This window comes from Bufo bufo, chromosome 4 (genome assembly GCF_905171765.1).
Source record: "Bufo bufo chromosome 4, aBufBuf1.1, whole genome shotgun sequence".
Classification (NCBI taxonomy): Eukaryota; Metazoa; Chordata; class Amphibia; order Anura; family Bufonidae; genus Bufo; species Bufo bufo.
The window spans coordinates 602620214-602634541 of NC_053392.1; the positions used below are offsets into that span (position 1 = coordinate 602620214).

Consider the following 14328-nt stretch of genomic DNA (forward strand, 5'->3'; position numbering starts at 1 on the left):
TGTTGCCACGCTTGCTGTTGCCGGTGGCAACATGTTGCTGTTTTGGCATGTTGTGGCCATGTCACGGGTTTTGCTGTTTGCGCCGTGACTTGCTGGCCACGCATGCTGTTGTCTGCGGCAACCTGTTGCCTTTTGCTTGTGTATGCAATTCCCCTTTAAGTAGTGTCTCCCTGCTGTGTGGTGTGTGTGGGGTTAATTCACTGGCTGGAGCAAATTGGTGAGTTGGGTGTAGTCTCAGGTCTTCTTATATACTCTGGCTTGGAAACTGAGATCAGTTTTGGTTTGTCTGCCTTGCATGTGAGATGCGTGCTCTGTGCATGGATGAGATCTGAGGGCCATCCAAGTTTGACATCGATGTTCTTAGCAATGTCATCTGCAATGTCATACTGTGTGTTTCCTCCTTGTCTTCCTTCCCCTCCTGGTGTGTTTATAGTGTGGGTTTGAGTTGGAGGTTTGTTGTACGTCTGGGATGTTGTTGGTGTTTGTCCCTGCATGTGTGCAAGACGTTTCCCTTTGTGTGTCATCTCCAAAAGGGGGTTGGCTTCCCAGAGGGGTGACCCATAAGCCTGAATGCAGCGCTACCTGCCTGGAGCTTCCGTGCATCTGGTGTTCGCATGGAGGTCTGGGTAGAAGTTTGGTGTCGTTTCTCCATCTCTGCTGCGGCAGGTAAGTGTTGGTTGTTGCTAGTGTTCTGTTACACTGTGTACTTACCTGCCGTGCAGTTGCTGCATTGTCTTTCTCCCTGTCAGCTACTCGGCCTCTGGAGATGCCTTTGTCACAGATGGTGTTGCAGAAAACTGGAAGTCACAAATAAACATCAGACTGACTTGATCCCAAACTAAGGAACATATGGGTAAGCCCTATAAAAGCCCTAGAGCTCTCCCTTACTGCTCAGCCCATGCAAAGATCTCTATGATAGATAATTGCATGTCCTCGTGCCTCGACTATGACACCTGAAAACCCTACAATAGTGAGGGGACACGCCCACTGGCTCCCTACACTTAATACGGAGGGAGTCAGGAGCCCCTAGAATCAAGCCAGCAGAAAAACACAAATAAAGGAAGAGACTTATCTGAGGAACCAGCAGTTGCAGCTTCTAGCAGAGAGCACAATCCAGGAAGTAGTATAAACCACAAAGTGAGGCAGTATGGAAGGGGATATTTAGGGAGGCAATCAGTGTGAATAGATGACAGCTGGGAAAAGGAAAAGAGATGACAAAGTGAAAGCAAAACAAAAGAACATCATGCAGGAGGTACAGAAGAACGTCCGTCAGAGCTTCTTAGAGATCTGGCGGTGACAGTACCCCTCCCTCTACGAGTGGACTCCGGACACTCAGGACCCACCTTCTCAGGATGGGACCTATGGAAAGCCATGATAAGACGAGAGGCCTTAATGTCCGCCACTGGGACCCACATCCTCTCCTCAGGACCATAACCCTCCCAATGAACGAGATACTGGAGAGAACCACGGACAATGCAGGAATCCACAATCCTAGAGACCTGAAATTCAAGATTACCATCAACCACAATCGGAGGAGGAGGCAAAGAGGAGGGTGCAGTGGGTTGGACATAAGATTTTAATAGGGACTTGTGAAAAACATTATGGATCTTCCAAGTCTGAGGAAGATCAAGACGGAAGGCAACGGGATTGATGATGGACAAGATTTTGTAAGCCCCAATAAACCTAGGACCCAACTTCCAGGAGGGAACCTTCAGTTTGATATTTTTAGTAGACAACCACACCAAATCACCCACATTCAGGTCCGGACCAGGCACACGCCTCTTATCCGCCACACGCTTATATCTCACTCATGATCTTTAGATTACCCTGAATCTTTTGCCAAATAGATGACAAAGACGAGGAAAATCTCTCCTCATCCGGTAAACCAGAAGACCCCTCTCCAGAGAGCGTCCCAAACTGCGGATGAAACCCATATGCACCAAAAAATGGTGACTTATCCGAGGACTCCTGGCGACGGTTATTTAAAGCAAACTCAGCAAGGGACAAAAAAGAACACCAATCCTCCTGATTCTCTGCCACAAAACAGCACAGATATGTCTCCAGATTCTGATTGACGCGTTCTGTCTGGCCATTCGACTGCGGGTGAAAAGCAGAAGAGAACGACAACCGAACCCCCAAGTGAGAACAGAAAGCCTTCCAGAATCTGGAAACAAACGGCGTGCCCCTATCAGACTGTCTGAAGGAATGCCATGCAATTTGACAATGTGATCAACAAATGCCTGTGCCAGCATTTTAGCATTGGGTAACCCAGGAACGGAAATTAAATGCGCCATTTTGCTAAAACGGTCCACCACCACCAGAATCACAGTCTTCCCTGAGGAACGAGGCAGGTCCGTAATGAAGTCCATGGACAGATGCGTCCAAGGACGGGAAGGAATGGGTAACGGGAAGAGAGGACCCGATGGCCGTGAATGAGGGACCTTGGCACGAGCGCAGGTCTCGCAGGCTGCCACAAAACCCTTAACCGTCCTATGAAGAGCCGGCCACCAGAATCTCAGAGCAATGAGATCCACGGGTGCCCAGCAAGGACAGTATCGTGGTGGTCCTTAAAAACCTTGTGTCGTAAAGCGAGAGGCACAAACAACCTCCCAGGAGGACAAAGATCAGGAGCCTCTGCCTGGGCTGCCTGAACCTCTGCTTCCAAGAGGATAAAGAGCAGAGACGACCACCCCTTCAGCCAAAATGGGACCCGGGTCTTCAAAGTTCCCCCCTCCTGGAAAACAACGTGACAGGGCATCAGCCTTCACATTTTTAACCCCAGGGCGGAACGTGACAACAAAATTAAACCTAGAAAAGAATAAAAACCATCTGGCCTGTCTCGGGTTCAGACGCTTGGCTGACTCCAAGTAGGCCAGATTCTTATGGTCGGTAAACATGGTAATAGGGTGACTGGCTCCCTCTAGCCAATGGCGCCATTTCTCAAAAGCTAATTTGATGGCCAACAACTCCCTATCTCCCACATCATCATTTCTCTCTGCGGAGGAGAGTTTCTTTGAGAAAAAGGCACACGGTCGCCATTTGGCAGGAGAGGGACCCTGAGACAAGACCGCACCCACACCCACCTCAGAAGCGTCCACCTCAACAATGAAAGGCAGAGAGACATCGGGTTGTACCAAGATGGGAGCGGAAGCAAAACTCTCTTAGATAGTAGAAAAGGCCTTAAGCGCATCCACCGACCAGGAGGAAAAATCTACCCCCTTTTTAGTCATATCAGTGAGGAATAATTCAAAATGAACTTCCTGTAATAATTGGCAAAACCCAAAAACCGCATCAGCGCCTTCTGATTCTCAGGAAGCTCCCAATCAAGCACAGCGCGGACCTTCTCAGGGTCCATGCGAAAACCAGAAGCGGAGAGAAGAAAACCCAGAAATTGAATTTCTGGAACCGCAAACACACATTTTTCCAGTTTAGCGTACAATTTATTCTCCCGCAGAATCAGCAAGACCTGATGTAGGTGGTCCCTATGAGTTTTGAAATCAGGAGAAAAAATCTAAATGTCATCTAGATACACCAGTACAAATTTCCCCATTAAATGACAGAAAATGCTGTTCACAAAATGTTGGAAGACGGCTGGAGCATTCATTAACCCAAAGGGCATAACCAAATTCTCAAAATGGCCCTCAGGGGTATTGAAGGCCGTCTTCCATTAGTCTCCTTCCCTGACCCTGACCAGGTTGTATGCCCCTCTTAAATCCAACTTAGAAAAAACTTTTGCCCCAACAATCTGATTAAACAGGTCCGGGATCAGAGGAAGCGGAGAAGGATCACAAATTGTGATACTGTTCAGCTCCCTGAAATCCAGACAAGGTCTTAAAGAACCATCTTTTTTCTTAACAAAAAAAAAAAAACAGCGGCAACAGGTGACTTCGAGGGTCGTATGTGTCCCTCTCAGAGATATAAGTACGCATAGCGACCCTTTCAGGTTTGGAGAGATTGTATAAAAGTGATTTAGGCAGCTTGGCGCCTAGGATGAGATTAATAGGGCAATCGTACTCCCGGTGAGGAGGGAGCTCTTGGACACCACTCTCAGAAAACACATACGAAAATTCAGAGAGAAAAGATGGTACAGTCTTGGTAGAAACCTCTGAGAGAGGCAATTCTCTCTGCAAAAGTCACTCCAACCATTTATTTGCCTTGCTTGCCAATCAATGGTGGGGTTATGTTTAGTAAGCCAGGGTAGCCCCAACACTAGAGGAGTAGGTAATCCGCCCAGGACGAAACATGACACATCCTCAACATGAGCATCAACCACAGTCAGAGGGATATTGTGAACTATGCCCTTTAACGATTTTTGAGAAAGTGGAACGGAATCGATAGCAAAAACAGGTATATCCTTTCCCAAAGTGCATACCTGGAAACCATGTGTTATAGCAAATTTATTATCAATGAGATTGACAGCTGCTCCACTATCTACAAAAATCTCACAAACAATGTTCTTGCTATCTAGCGCCACCATGGCAGGTAGGACAAAACGGGAACTACAAGCAAACGGAAAACCTTCAATTTCCGCATCAACCTTGCCAATAGTAACAGATGGAAAGTTTTTAGAGGATTTTTTTCTCTTTGTTTCTTTATTACCCTCAAAAGACTCCCTGAATCTCCTAGAGGGGCAAACATTTGCCAAATGATTTATACCTCCACAACAGAAACAAACCCTCCTCTGAGAGCTGAATCCTTTATTATTAGAGGCAAGCAAACCCCGCTGCATGGGCTCCGGCTCAGAGGGGATTGAGAGAGACTGAGGCCCCTGCACACTGAATGAGACCGCCCCACTGTCCTTGGACTGAATATGACAGGAAGGAGTGATCTCACCTCTCTCTCTGATGCCTGTCAATACGAACAGCCCGAGACATGGCAGACTCCAAGGAGGCAGGTCTCTCATGAAAGGCAAATGCGTCTTTCAATCCCTCCGAAAGACCATGGCAAAATTGACTTCGGAGTGCAGCATCATTCCAACCAGAATCAGCTGCCCATCTCCGAAATTCTGAACAGTATATCTCTGCAGACTGTTTACCCTCTCTTCACACACTGATAGCAACACCACAGGAGAAATGCTAGCACAGGCTTCCAGTATCCGTAGTTTCAGGTGCTGCACATCTCGTATCATCTGAAGGCAATCGTCTATGCTGTGAAGATACGAGATGTGCAGCACCTGAAACTACGGATACTGGAAGCCTGTGCTAGCATTTCTCCTGCGGTGTTGCTATCAGTGTGTGAAGAGTGGGAGAAGAGGGTTGCATTGACAATCCAACACAATGGGCAGCACATTGAACACATTTTATAAGTGGTCAGAAACTTGTAAATAACTCATGAAAGAATAAAGTTACGTTAAAACCAAGCACACCATTTTTTTTCTTGTGAAATTCCCAATAAGTTTGATGTGTCAAATAACCCTCTTCCTATTGAAAAAACAAAAGTTAGATTCAAAATGGCCGACTTCAAAATAATCGCCATGGTCACCACCCATCTTGAAAAGTTTCCCCCCTCACATATACTAATGTGCCACAAACACGAAGTTAATATCACCAACCATTCCCATTTTATTAAGGTGTATCCATATAAATGGCCCACCCTGTAGTATAAACCACAAAGTGAGGCAGTATGGGAGGGGATATAAAGAGAGGCAATCAGTGTGAATAGATGACAGCTGGGAGAAGGAAAAGAGATGACAAAGTGAAAACAAAACAAAAGAACATCATGCAGGAGGTACAGAAGAACGTGCGTCAGAGCTTCTTAGAGATCTGGCGGTGACAGCCTTTCATCCGTGGTGTTGGATGAACAGGAGGTCTCTTCCCTGTCACAATGTTGAGGATGATGCAGGGATTCCTAGACTTCTAGGTTCGTGGATATGGGCACCCTTACCATTGAAGGCGGCTAATACAGCCAGGAGACTAGGGCTGCTTGAGGGAAGCTTTAGGAGGTGACCAGCTCCCTTTTCCCTGCCTATGGCCTAGTATTTGGTGACATTGTACAGTGGGGGGTTTCCCCACTCCCCACCGTGACACCTGGCAGCTCTCAGTCCCCTCCTCTCTCCACTTTCCATCTTCCTGTTTTACATCCCTGTATTCTGTTGAGGATATAATGTCTCCTCTATGCAAAGGACCCCTATGTGCAGAAATATAATACGTAAGTGTATACAATGATTAGCTTCCGTTAAGTATGTAGTACCCCAGACCTGGGGGTTCTACCATGGTATCTGCAATTGTTTACTGTTTTATATGCAATGTGAATGTAATGCTTTTGTAATATTCATGATAGGTCACCGTTCATGCAATACATTTTGTTGTCCAGCAGATGGATTACAGTTGTCAATGTTTGGCAACAGGAACTTACCATTCCATTCCTCTCCTTTTGGTAGGCGTGGGCTGGTCTTACTTTCTGCCAAGGGTGGGGCTGAGCAAAAGAGAGTCAGTTTACAGTCTGAGAGAAGAGAGTGAGGCGTGAGGGAACATGTGATCCATCTCCTGCTCCTCCAGGCCAGGTGGACCACAGAGGAGGCTCACTAGGGAGGACGTAATTGCCCCAGGTGGACCACAGATGTGGCTCATCTAGGAGGATATAATTGCCCCATAGAGACTGCAGGGTCGTAGGCCACAAATGAAATGCAAGCAACCGCATATTAGAGTTAGCAGATTGATCAAGCAATCAAGCTAGCTAGACTCCACTGCAAAGTGGTGGGAAACAATTTCTGACACCATCACGAAAATTCAGGACAGGCATAGCTATAAGCCTGCATCATTCAGTTAACACCTACAGCGTAAAGCCATAGGGAAAGGAATCCAGAAAGAGACAGTGTGCCCTAGCAAGTTTCTGAGTGTAATTTTTGCACAACGTGGTGTCAGGCATAAACGACATACAGTAGTCCACAGAATAATGAACAGTGGATCTCACTAATCCAACCAAATCCAACTTGATTGAGGAACAGTCAGTAATGTGGAAGAAAGTAGCCTACGGCTGTTTTGCGTGTATCCACACGTTGTCAAGGCCGCCACGTCTCAAGAGACTTCTTCTGTATATGAAGGAGATGTTTTTGAGATGCAGAGACCCTTACAAACTGTGAATACATCTGAAACGATTGTAGATTATCTTCCTCCATATTACTGACCGTGCCTCAATAAAGAAGAATTTGGTTGCATTAGTGAGTGCCACAGTTGCTTTACCTGTAGACTATATGGATTTATGATTCTGCTAATATAATCACTGAGCACCATCTACAACAGTGAGCAAAGTGACGGGCGATACATGTATACTGATATTCTGATCAATATGAGGAATAGCTGAGCAGGGCCAGCTTTTCCATGAGTGGATGGTGACATTGATTTTCACTGCACTTACTTAGCATAGGCTTTTTCCAGAAGTGCGCTCCAGAACTCATGAGTTGTATTGGACTTAACAAACATGAGCTGACCATCCTTTGTAGGCAGCATGTCATCGACTACCACTTCCATCCATTGTCCATACTGCCAAAACTGTAATAAAGCCAGAATATTTGGTTAGGCTCAATTGTCTCCTGTTTCTTATCACATACAAACAGGAGACAATGTGGAAATCATCTCGCAGCACTTCGGCAAACAGCTGATTTTGCAATGAGAAGCTGTGGCCATTATGACAAATGACGTATTACATGGTGATCCTCCATTCTAAGTCACATAGGGGGACTTAAGCCAGGGACCCCTCTATTATGTTCATTTGTCCTGAATGTTCATATGGACAGCAGTTATCTTTGTACAAATACCATACACTGACATCTAATAGCATAAGAAATACTAAAACATGTCAGGTCTTTCTTAAAGGGGTTGTTCCACAAAGTTTTAAAACCAGTACCTGGATTTGAATACTTTTGTAACTGCATGTAATTAAAAATTTTGCATAGCCACTAAGATATTCAATAAAATGTGTCTGTATAGCGCCACCTGCAGTTTGTGTTATTTTTCTTATTTTTTTGTCCTGCTCACTGAGAAGGCCGCACATGCTCAGTTTCATCCTTCAACTGCCTCCTGAACTGTGATAGGCAGAGCATGGACACGCCTCCTGAGCTGTGATAGGCAGAGCATGGACACGCCTCCTGAGCTGTGATAGGGAGAGCATGGACACTCCTCCTGAGCTGTGATAGGGAGAGCATGGACACTCCTCCTGAGCTGTGATAGGGAGAGCATGGACACTCCTCCTGAGCTGTGATAGGCAGAGCATGGACACCCCCCTTAGCATCAGCAGAAAAGACACTCCCCTTGAGCGGTCAGCTTGATATAAATCTAGCAGAGCAATGAATGTGGAGATCTCTGATTTAAATTTTTTACATTAGTTATGGGATAACCCCTTTAAAGGGTTTCTGTCACCCCACAAAACTCATTATTTTTTTTTGGGATAGTTAGATTCCTTATAGGGCGATATAGGAGAATATAATAGTCTTACTTACTTTCATGCGGCCGATTCTTTATAAAACGAAGTTGACAGGGCCAGCCGTGATCTCCTCCTCCGGCCGGCCCTGTCAGTAATTAAAAAATTGCGCGCCTCTGGTCATTCGGCGCCGATGACGTCTTCTCTTTCGGTGATGTCATCGGCGCAGGCGCACTGAGGAGACGAGCCTCCTCATCTCAGAGCGCCTGCGCCGAATGACCAGAGGAACGCGATTTTTGAATTACTGACAGGGCCGGCCGGAGGAGGAGATCACGGCTGGCCCTGTCAATCAACACTGCGAGGGGGCGGATTGCTGCTGCGGCTACCAGCAAGTAGACGCCCTACTTGCTGGTAGAGCCCTCATTTACATATTATAAAACTTCGTTTTATAAAGAATCGGCCGCATGAAAGTAAGTAAGACTATTATATTCTCCTATATCGCCCTATAAGGAATCTAACTATCCAAAAAAAAAAAAATGAGTTTTGTGGGGTGACAGAAACCCTTTAAGCTTACATGGTGAAGTCCCTAATGCCCATGGGTAATGCATGCAAACAAACTGCTGCAGCCATAGCTTCCCAAATTGGTGGTGGCTGTATCCTCTATGGAAAGCGTTCACCAAAGGCACAGATGCAAGCACTAGGACCTCCTGTATCTGAGCCTGAATTTAGAATTTTTGGTGATTTAAAAAAAAATAAAAAATCTTCCATATTACTATTGATTTTTAATTATATAATCCTGCAATTTCCACACTGGCCACAAGGTCTAATAATAGGTCATGATTTCATTCTATGGTTTAATTTCTACAGTATTTCATTCTATTTTTATTTTTTTTACATTGTACATTCATATTGAAGACATGAAAATGATAAAAGAACACATATGGAATTAAGCAGCAAACAGAAAAGTGTTGGACAAAATAGAATGTTTTTTTTTATATTTTAGGTTCTTCACAGTAGCCCCCTTTTGCTTTTATGACACCTTTGCACACTCTTAGGCCTCTTTCACACGGGCGTTGCGGGAAAATGGGCGAGTGCGTTGCGGGAACACGTGCGATTTTTCCGCGCGAGTGCAAAACATTGTAATGCGTTTTGCACTCTCGTGAGAAAAATCGTGCATGTTTGGTACGGGGTTGTGTAGATTGTATTATTTTCCCTTATAACATGGGTATAAGGGAAAATAATAGCATTCTGAATACAGAATGCATAGTAAAACATCGCTGGAGGGGTTAAAAAAAAAATAATAATAATTAACTCACCTTAATCCACTTGATCGCGCTGCCGGCATTCTCGTCTGTCTCCTTCTTTGCTGAACAGGACCCGTGGTGAGCATTCATTGCAGGAACAGGACCTGTGGTGACGTCACTCTGGTCATCACATGATCCATTACCATAGTAAAAGATCATGTGATGACCGGAGTGACGTCACCACAGGTCCTGTTCCTGCAATGAATGCTCACCACAGGTCCTGTTCAGCAAAGAAGGAGACAGACGAGAATGCCGGCAGCGCGATCAAGTGGATTAAGGCGAGTAAAATTATTATTATTATTTTTTTTAACCCCTCCAGCGCTATTTTACTATGCATTCTGTATTCAGAATGCTATTATTTTCTCTTATAACCATGTTATAAGGGAAAATAATAATGATCGGGTCTCCATCCCGATCGTCTCCTAGCAACCGTGCGTGAAAATCGCACTGCGTCCGCACTTGCTTGCAGAATATAGAGCATGCTGCGATTTTCACGCAACGCACAAGTGATGCGTGAAAATCACCGCTCATGTGAACAGCCCCATAGAAATTAATGGGTTGGTATTCAGTGCGGGTGCAATGCGTTCAACTCACTCATCGCATCCGCGCGGAATACTCGCCCGTGTGAAAGGGGCCTTAGCATTCTCTCAATCAGCTTCATGAGGTAGTCTCCTGGAATGGTTTGCAATTAAGGGCTCATTCACACGACCGTGCCGTTTTTTGCGGATCCGCAAAAAATGGATGCCGTCTGTGTGCCTTCCGCAATTTGCAGAACGGAACAGGAGGCCCATTATAGAAATGTCTATTCTTGTCCGCAAAATGGACGAGAATAGGACATGCCTCATAATTTTTGCAGGGTCACGCAACGGATCCGGACAGCACACGGAGTGCTGTCCGCATCTTTTGCGGACCCATTGAAATGAATGATTCCGTATACGGACCGTATAAGGAACACAAAAAACGTTCGTGTGAACGAACCCTAACAGGTATTCCTGTTAACAGTTAATTTGTGGAATTTCTTGCCTTTTATAATGTGTTTGAGACCATCAGTTGAGTGCAGTTTTATACAGTGTTTAGCTCTACTCTTCTACTGTTCTTATCCACATTATGTCAAGAACCACTTAAGTAAAGAGAAATTACAGTTCATCATTACTTTAGGACATGAAGGCCAGTCAATCTGGAATACTTCCAGAACTTTGAAGGCATCCTCAAGAGCAGTCATGATTAAAAACCATCAAATGCTATGATGAAATTGGCTCTCATTCTGGCCACCCCAGGAAAAGAAGACCAAGAGTTAAACCTGCTGCAAAGGATAAGTTCATGAGAGGTACCAACTTCATAAACTGCAAATTAGCAACACCTCAAATGAAAGGCTTCATAAATGCTTTACAGAGATTAAGAACCGTACAAACCTAACCAGCATGACTACCACAGCATTCTGCAGGGACATGCCATCCCATCTGATTTGTGCTTAGTAGGACCATCATTTGGGTTTTAACAGGACAGTGACCCCAAACATACCTCCAGGTTATGCAAGAACTATGTGACCAAGAAGGAGACTGATGGAGTACTGTGTCAGATGGCATGGCCTCCACATCCACCCTAACTTAACCAAATTGAGGATAAGTTGGACTGCAAAGTGAAGGAAAAACAGCCAACAAGTGCCCAGCACATCTGGGAACTTCTTGAAGACTGTTAGAAAACCATTCCAGGCGAATACCTCATGAAGCTGATCGAGAGAATGCCAAAAGTGTGCAAAGCTGTGATCAAAGCAAAAAGGGGGACTGTGAAGAACCTAAAATATAAAACATATTCTGGATTGTTTAATACTTTTCTGTTAGCTACTTAATTCCATACGTGTTCCTTCACTGTTTTCATGTCCTCAATATGAATCTACAATGGAGAAAAAGAAGTGGTTGTCAAATGTGAATCAACTGGATTCTATGCAGGGGCTTCTCTAGGAGGTATGGAGGTAGCAGTCACACCCAGCTCCTAAGGCCTGGGGGTGACCAAGGACGCCCCTTCCATAAAAGATGATACTAGTATTATCAATGGTACATGGTAGGTGGGGCCCTGGTAAAGACTTTGCACTGTGGCCCAGAAGCTTTACATTTTTTCACATAAAGAAGTTACTGTACCTTGAAATAAAAGATCCCGGCATAGTCTTTGTCAAAGGATTGATTTGATGGAACCACACGGAAGAGGCAATCTTGATTCAATGTGAGACATGCGACTGAGGCGAGGAGCCAACAGTCAACTGTGTAAAGGAAGAGTCAAGGGTCAAAGGAATGTCTTTCATTTTAGTTTCCAATCATTTGGAGTAAGTCTGAAGAACAGCAATAATGAATGAGTTATTTTTTACCCCTTCACAACATCCGCCATATATGTACAGGGGTCTTTAATGATGGAGCATGCTCCAGAGTGGATCGAGCTCCATAACTAGTGGGTGCCTGCTGCTTCATACAGCAGACACGAGCAGCTAATGTCTGCAACCATCAGTAATGCCTATTGCGGACATTTACCCTCTCAGATGCCATAGTCAAATGTGACCACGGCATCTAAGAAGTCAGAAACCCTGAAGTGTGCTTTTTACGGGCTGCAGATATCGGGGAGAAGGCGTTCATTCTAAAAAATGAGCCTGTATTAGGCTACTATCACACCAGGGTTTTTGCTGGATCCGTCAGCAAAAACGCTTCCGTTCTGATAAAACAACCGTCTGCATCCGTTATAAACGGATCTGGTTGTAATATCTTTAAAATAGCCAAGAGAAATCCGCCATGAACACTAATGAAAGTCAATGGGGGATGGATCAGTTTTCTATTGTGTCAGAGAAAACCGATCCGTCCCCATTGACTTACATTGTGTAAGTCGCACAACATCGCGGACAGAAAAACGCTGCTTGCAGCTGAATGCATTCTGTTTCATTAAATTCAGTTTTGTCCCCATTGACAATGAATGGGGACAAAATGAAAGCGTTTCCCCCACTATCGAGATCCTATGACGGATCTCAATAATGGAAAGGGAAAGCGCAAGTGTGAAAGTTGCCTTAGGCTTCCAGGCTCACTACTTGTATATTACAGTTCAGGCCAGTCGGTGGCAGCACTAAACTGTAATATACCTATTTCTGTATAGGATAATGCAGAAAATTCCATTATCCTAGACAAATTGCAATCTGATATATATCAAGGGGAGAAAAACAGAACTGGATCGCACATCCACAGTGCTATGCTTAGATCTAATTAAACTCTTTCTAAAGAAAAAAAAAACAGGAGTGGATCCAAAACAGAGATGACACGTGAATAGAATATTTGCATGTCTTCTGTGTTTTGTACCCACTCCTGCTTTTGGCTACCAAGTCATAAGCCAATTCTGATGCAAAATAGGGACTATGTCATGCAGGCCTTACAGCTGTTACATAGACAGGATCCATTGTACGTCTAATTTTTCCTTCCTTCTGACAGATCAGAAGGGTCAAATAAATGATGATGTCAGCTAGGCCGAAAGGCAAAACAGTGGCCCAGACATGAAGTGGGGAGGGTGGAAACAGCATGAGAAGTCCACAGAGTGGCCCTATGACATAGTGGTGAGGTGGAAGCAGCATGAGGAGACCACAAGGTGGCCCAATGGAGGTGGCAGCAGCATCAGGAGGTGGCCACAGAGTGGCAAAATGACAGTGTGAAGGTAAAAGCATCATCATCAGGAGGCCACAGAGTGGCACAATGACAGTATGGAGGTGGCAGCATTAGAAGCATCAGGAGGAGGCTACAGAGTGGCATAGTGACAGTGTGGTGGTGGCAGCAGCAGCATCAGGAGGCTGCAGGGTGACACAATGACAGTGTGGAGGTGGTGGCAACATCAGGAGGCCACAGAGTGGAACAATGACAGTGTGGAGGTGGTGGCAGCAGTATAAGGAGGAGGCCACAGAGTGGCAAAATGACAGTGTGGAGGTAAAAGCATCATCATCAGGAGGCCACAGAGTGGCACAATGACAGTATGGAGGTGGTGGCAACATCAGGAGGCCACAGAGTGGCACAATGACAGGGTGGAGGTGGCAGCAGCAGCATCAGGAGGCCACAGTTTGGAACAATGACAGTCTGGAGGTGGCAGCAGCATCAGGAGGAGACCACAGAGTGGTGAAATGACAGTGTAGAGGTGGCAGCAGCAGCATCAGGAGGCCACAGAGTGGCACAAAGACAGAGTGTGGAGGTGGCGGCAGCAGAAGCATCAGGAGGAAGCTACAGAGTGGCACAATGACAGTGTGGAGTTGGCAGCAGCATCAGAAAGCCGCAGTGAGGCACAATGACAAAGTATGGTGGTGGCCGCAGCAGCAGCATCAGGAGGAGGCCACAGGGTGGCACAATGACAGTGTGGAGGTGGCAGCAGCAGCATTAGGAGGCCACAGAGTGGCAAGGTGACATAGTGTGGAGGTGGCAGCAGCATCATGCGGAGGCCACAGGGTGGCACAATGACAGTGTGGAGGTGGCAGCATTAGGAGGCCACAGAGTGGCACAGTGATATAGGGTTGAGGTAGCAGAAGCATCAGGAGACCACAAAGTGGCAAGGTGACATAGTGTGGAGTTGGCAGCAGCATCAGGATACCACAGAGTGGCAAGGTAACATAGTGTTAATAAGGAAGCAGCAGCATCAGGATACCACAGAGTGGCAA

At 45.6% G+C, this 14328-nt stretch overlaps 1 protein-coding gene across 1 annotated transcript in view; it reads right to left on the minus strand.

Annotated features, from left to right (window-relative positions):
• LOC120999598 (calpain-2 catalytic subunit-like) overlaps positions 1 to 14328 on the minus strand; it is a 68917-nt gene that overhangs the window by 40775 nt on the left and 13814 nt on the right. The window contains exons 3-4 of the mRNA XM_040430554.1: positions 11801 to 11919; positions 7357 to 7490 (exon numbers count right to left, since the gene is read on the minus strand). Of these exons, the coding sequence (XP_040286488.1) occupies positions 7357 to 7490; positions 11801 to 11919 (253 nt within the window). The remainder of the gene's footprint in view (positions 1 to 7356; positions 7491 to 11800; positions 11920 to 14328) is intronic.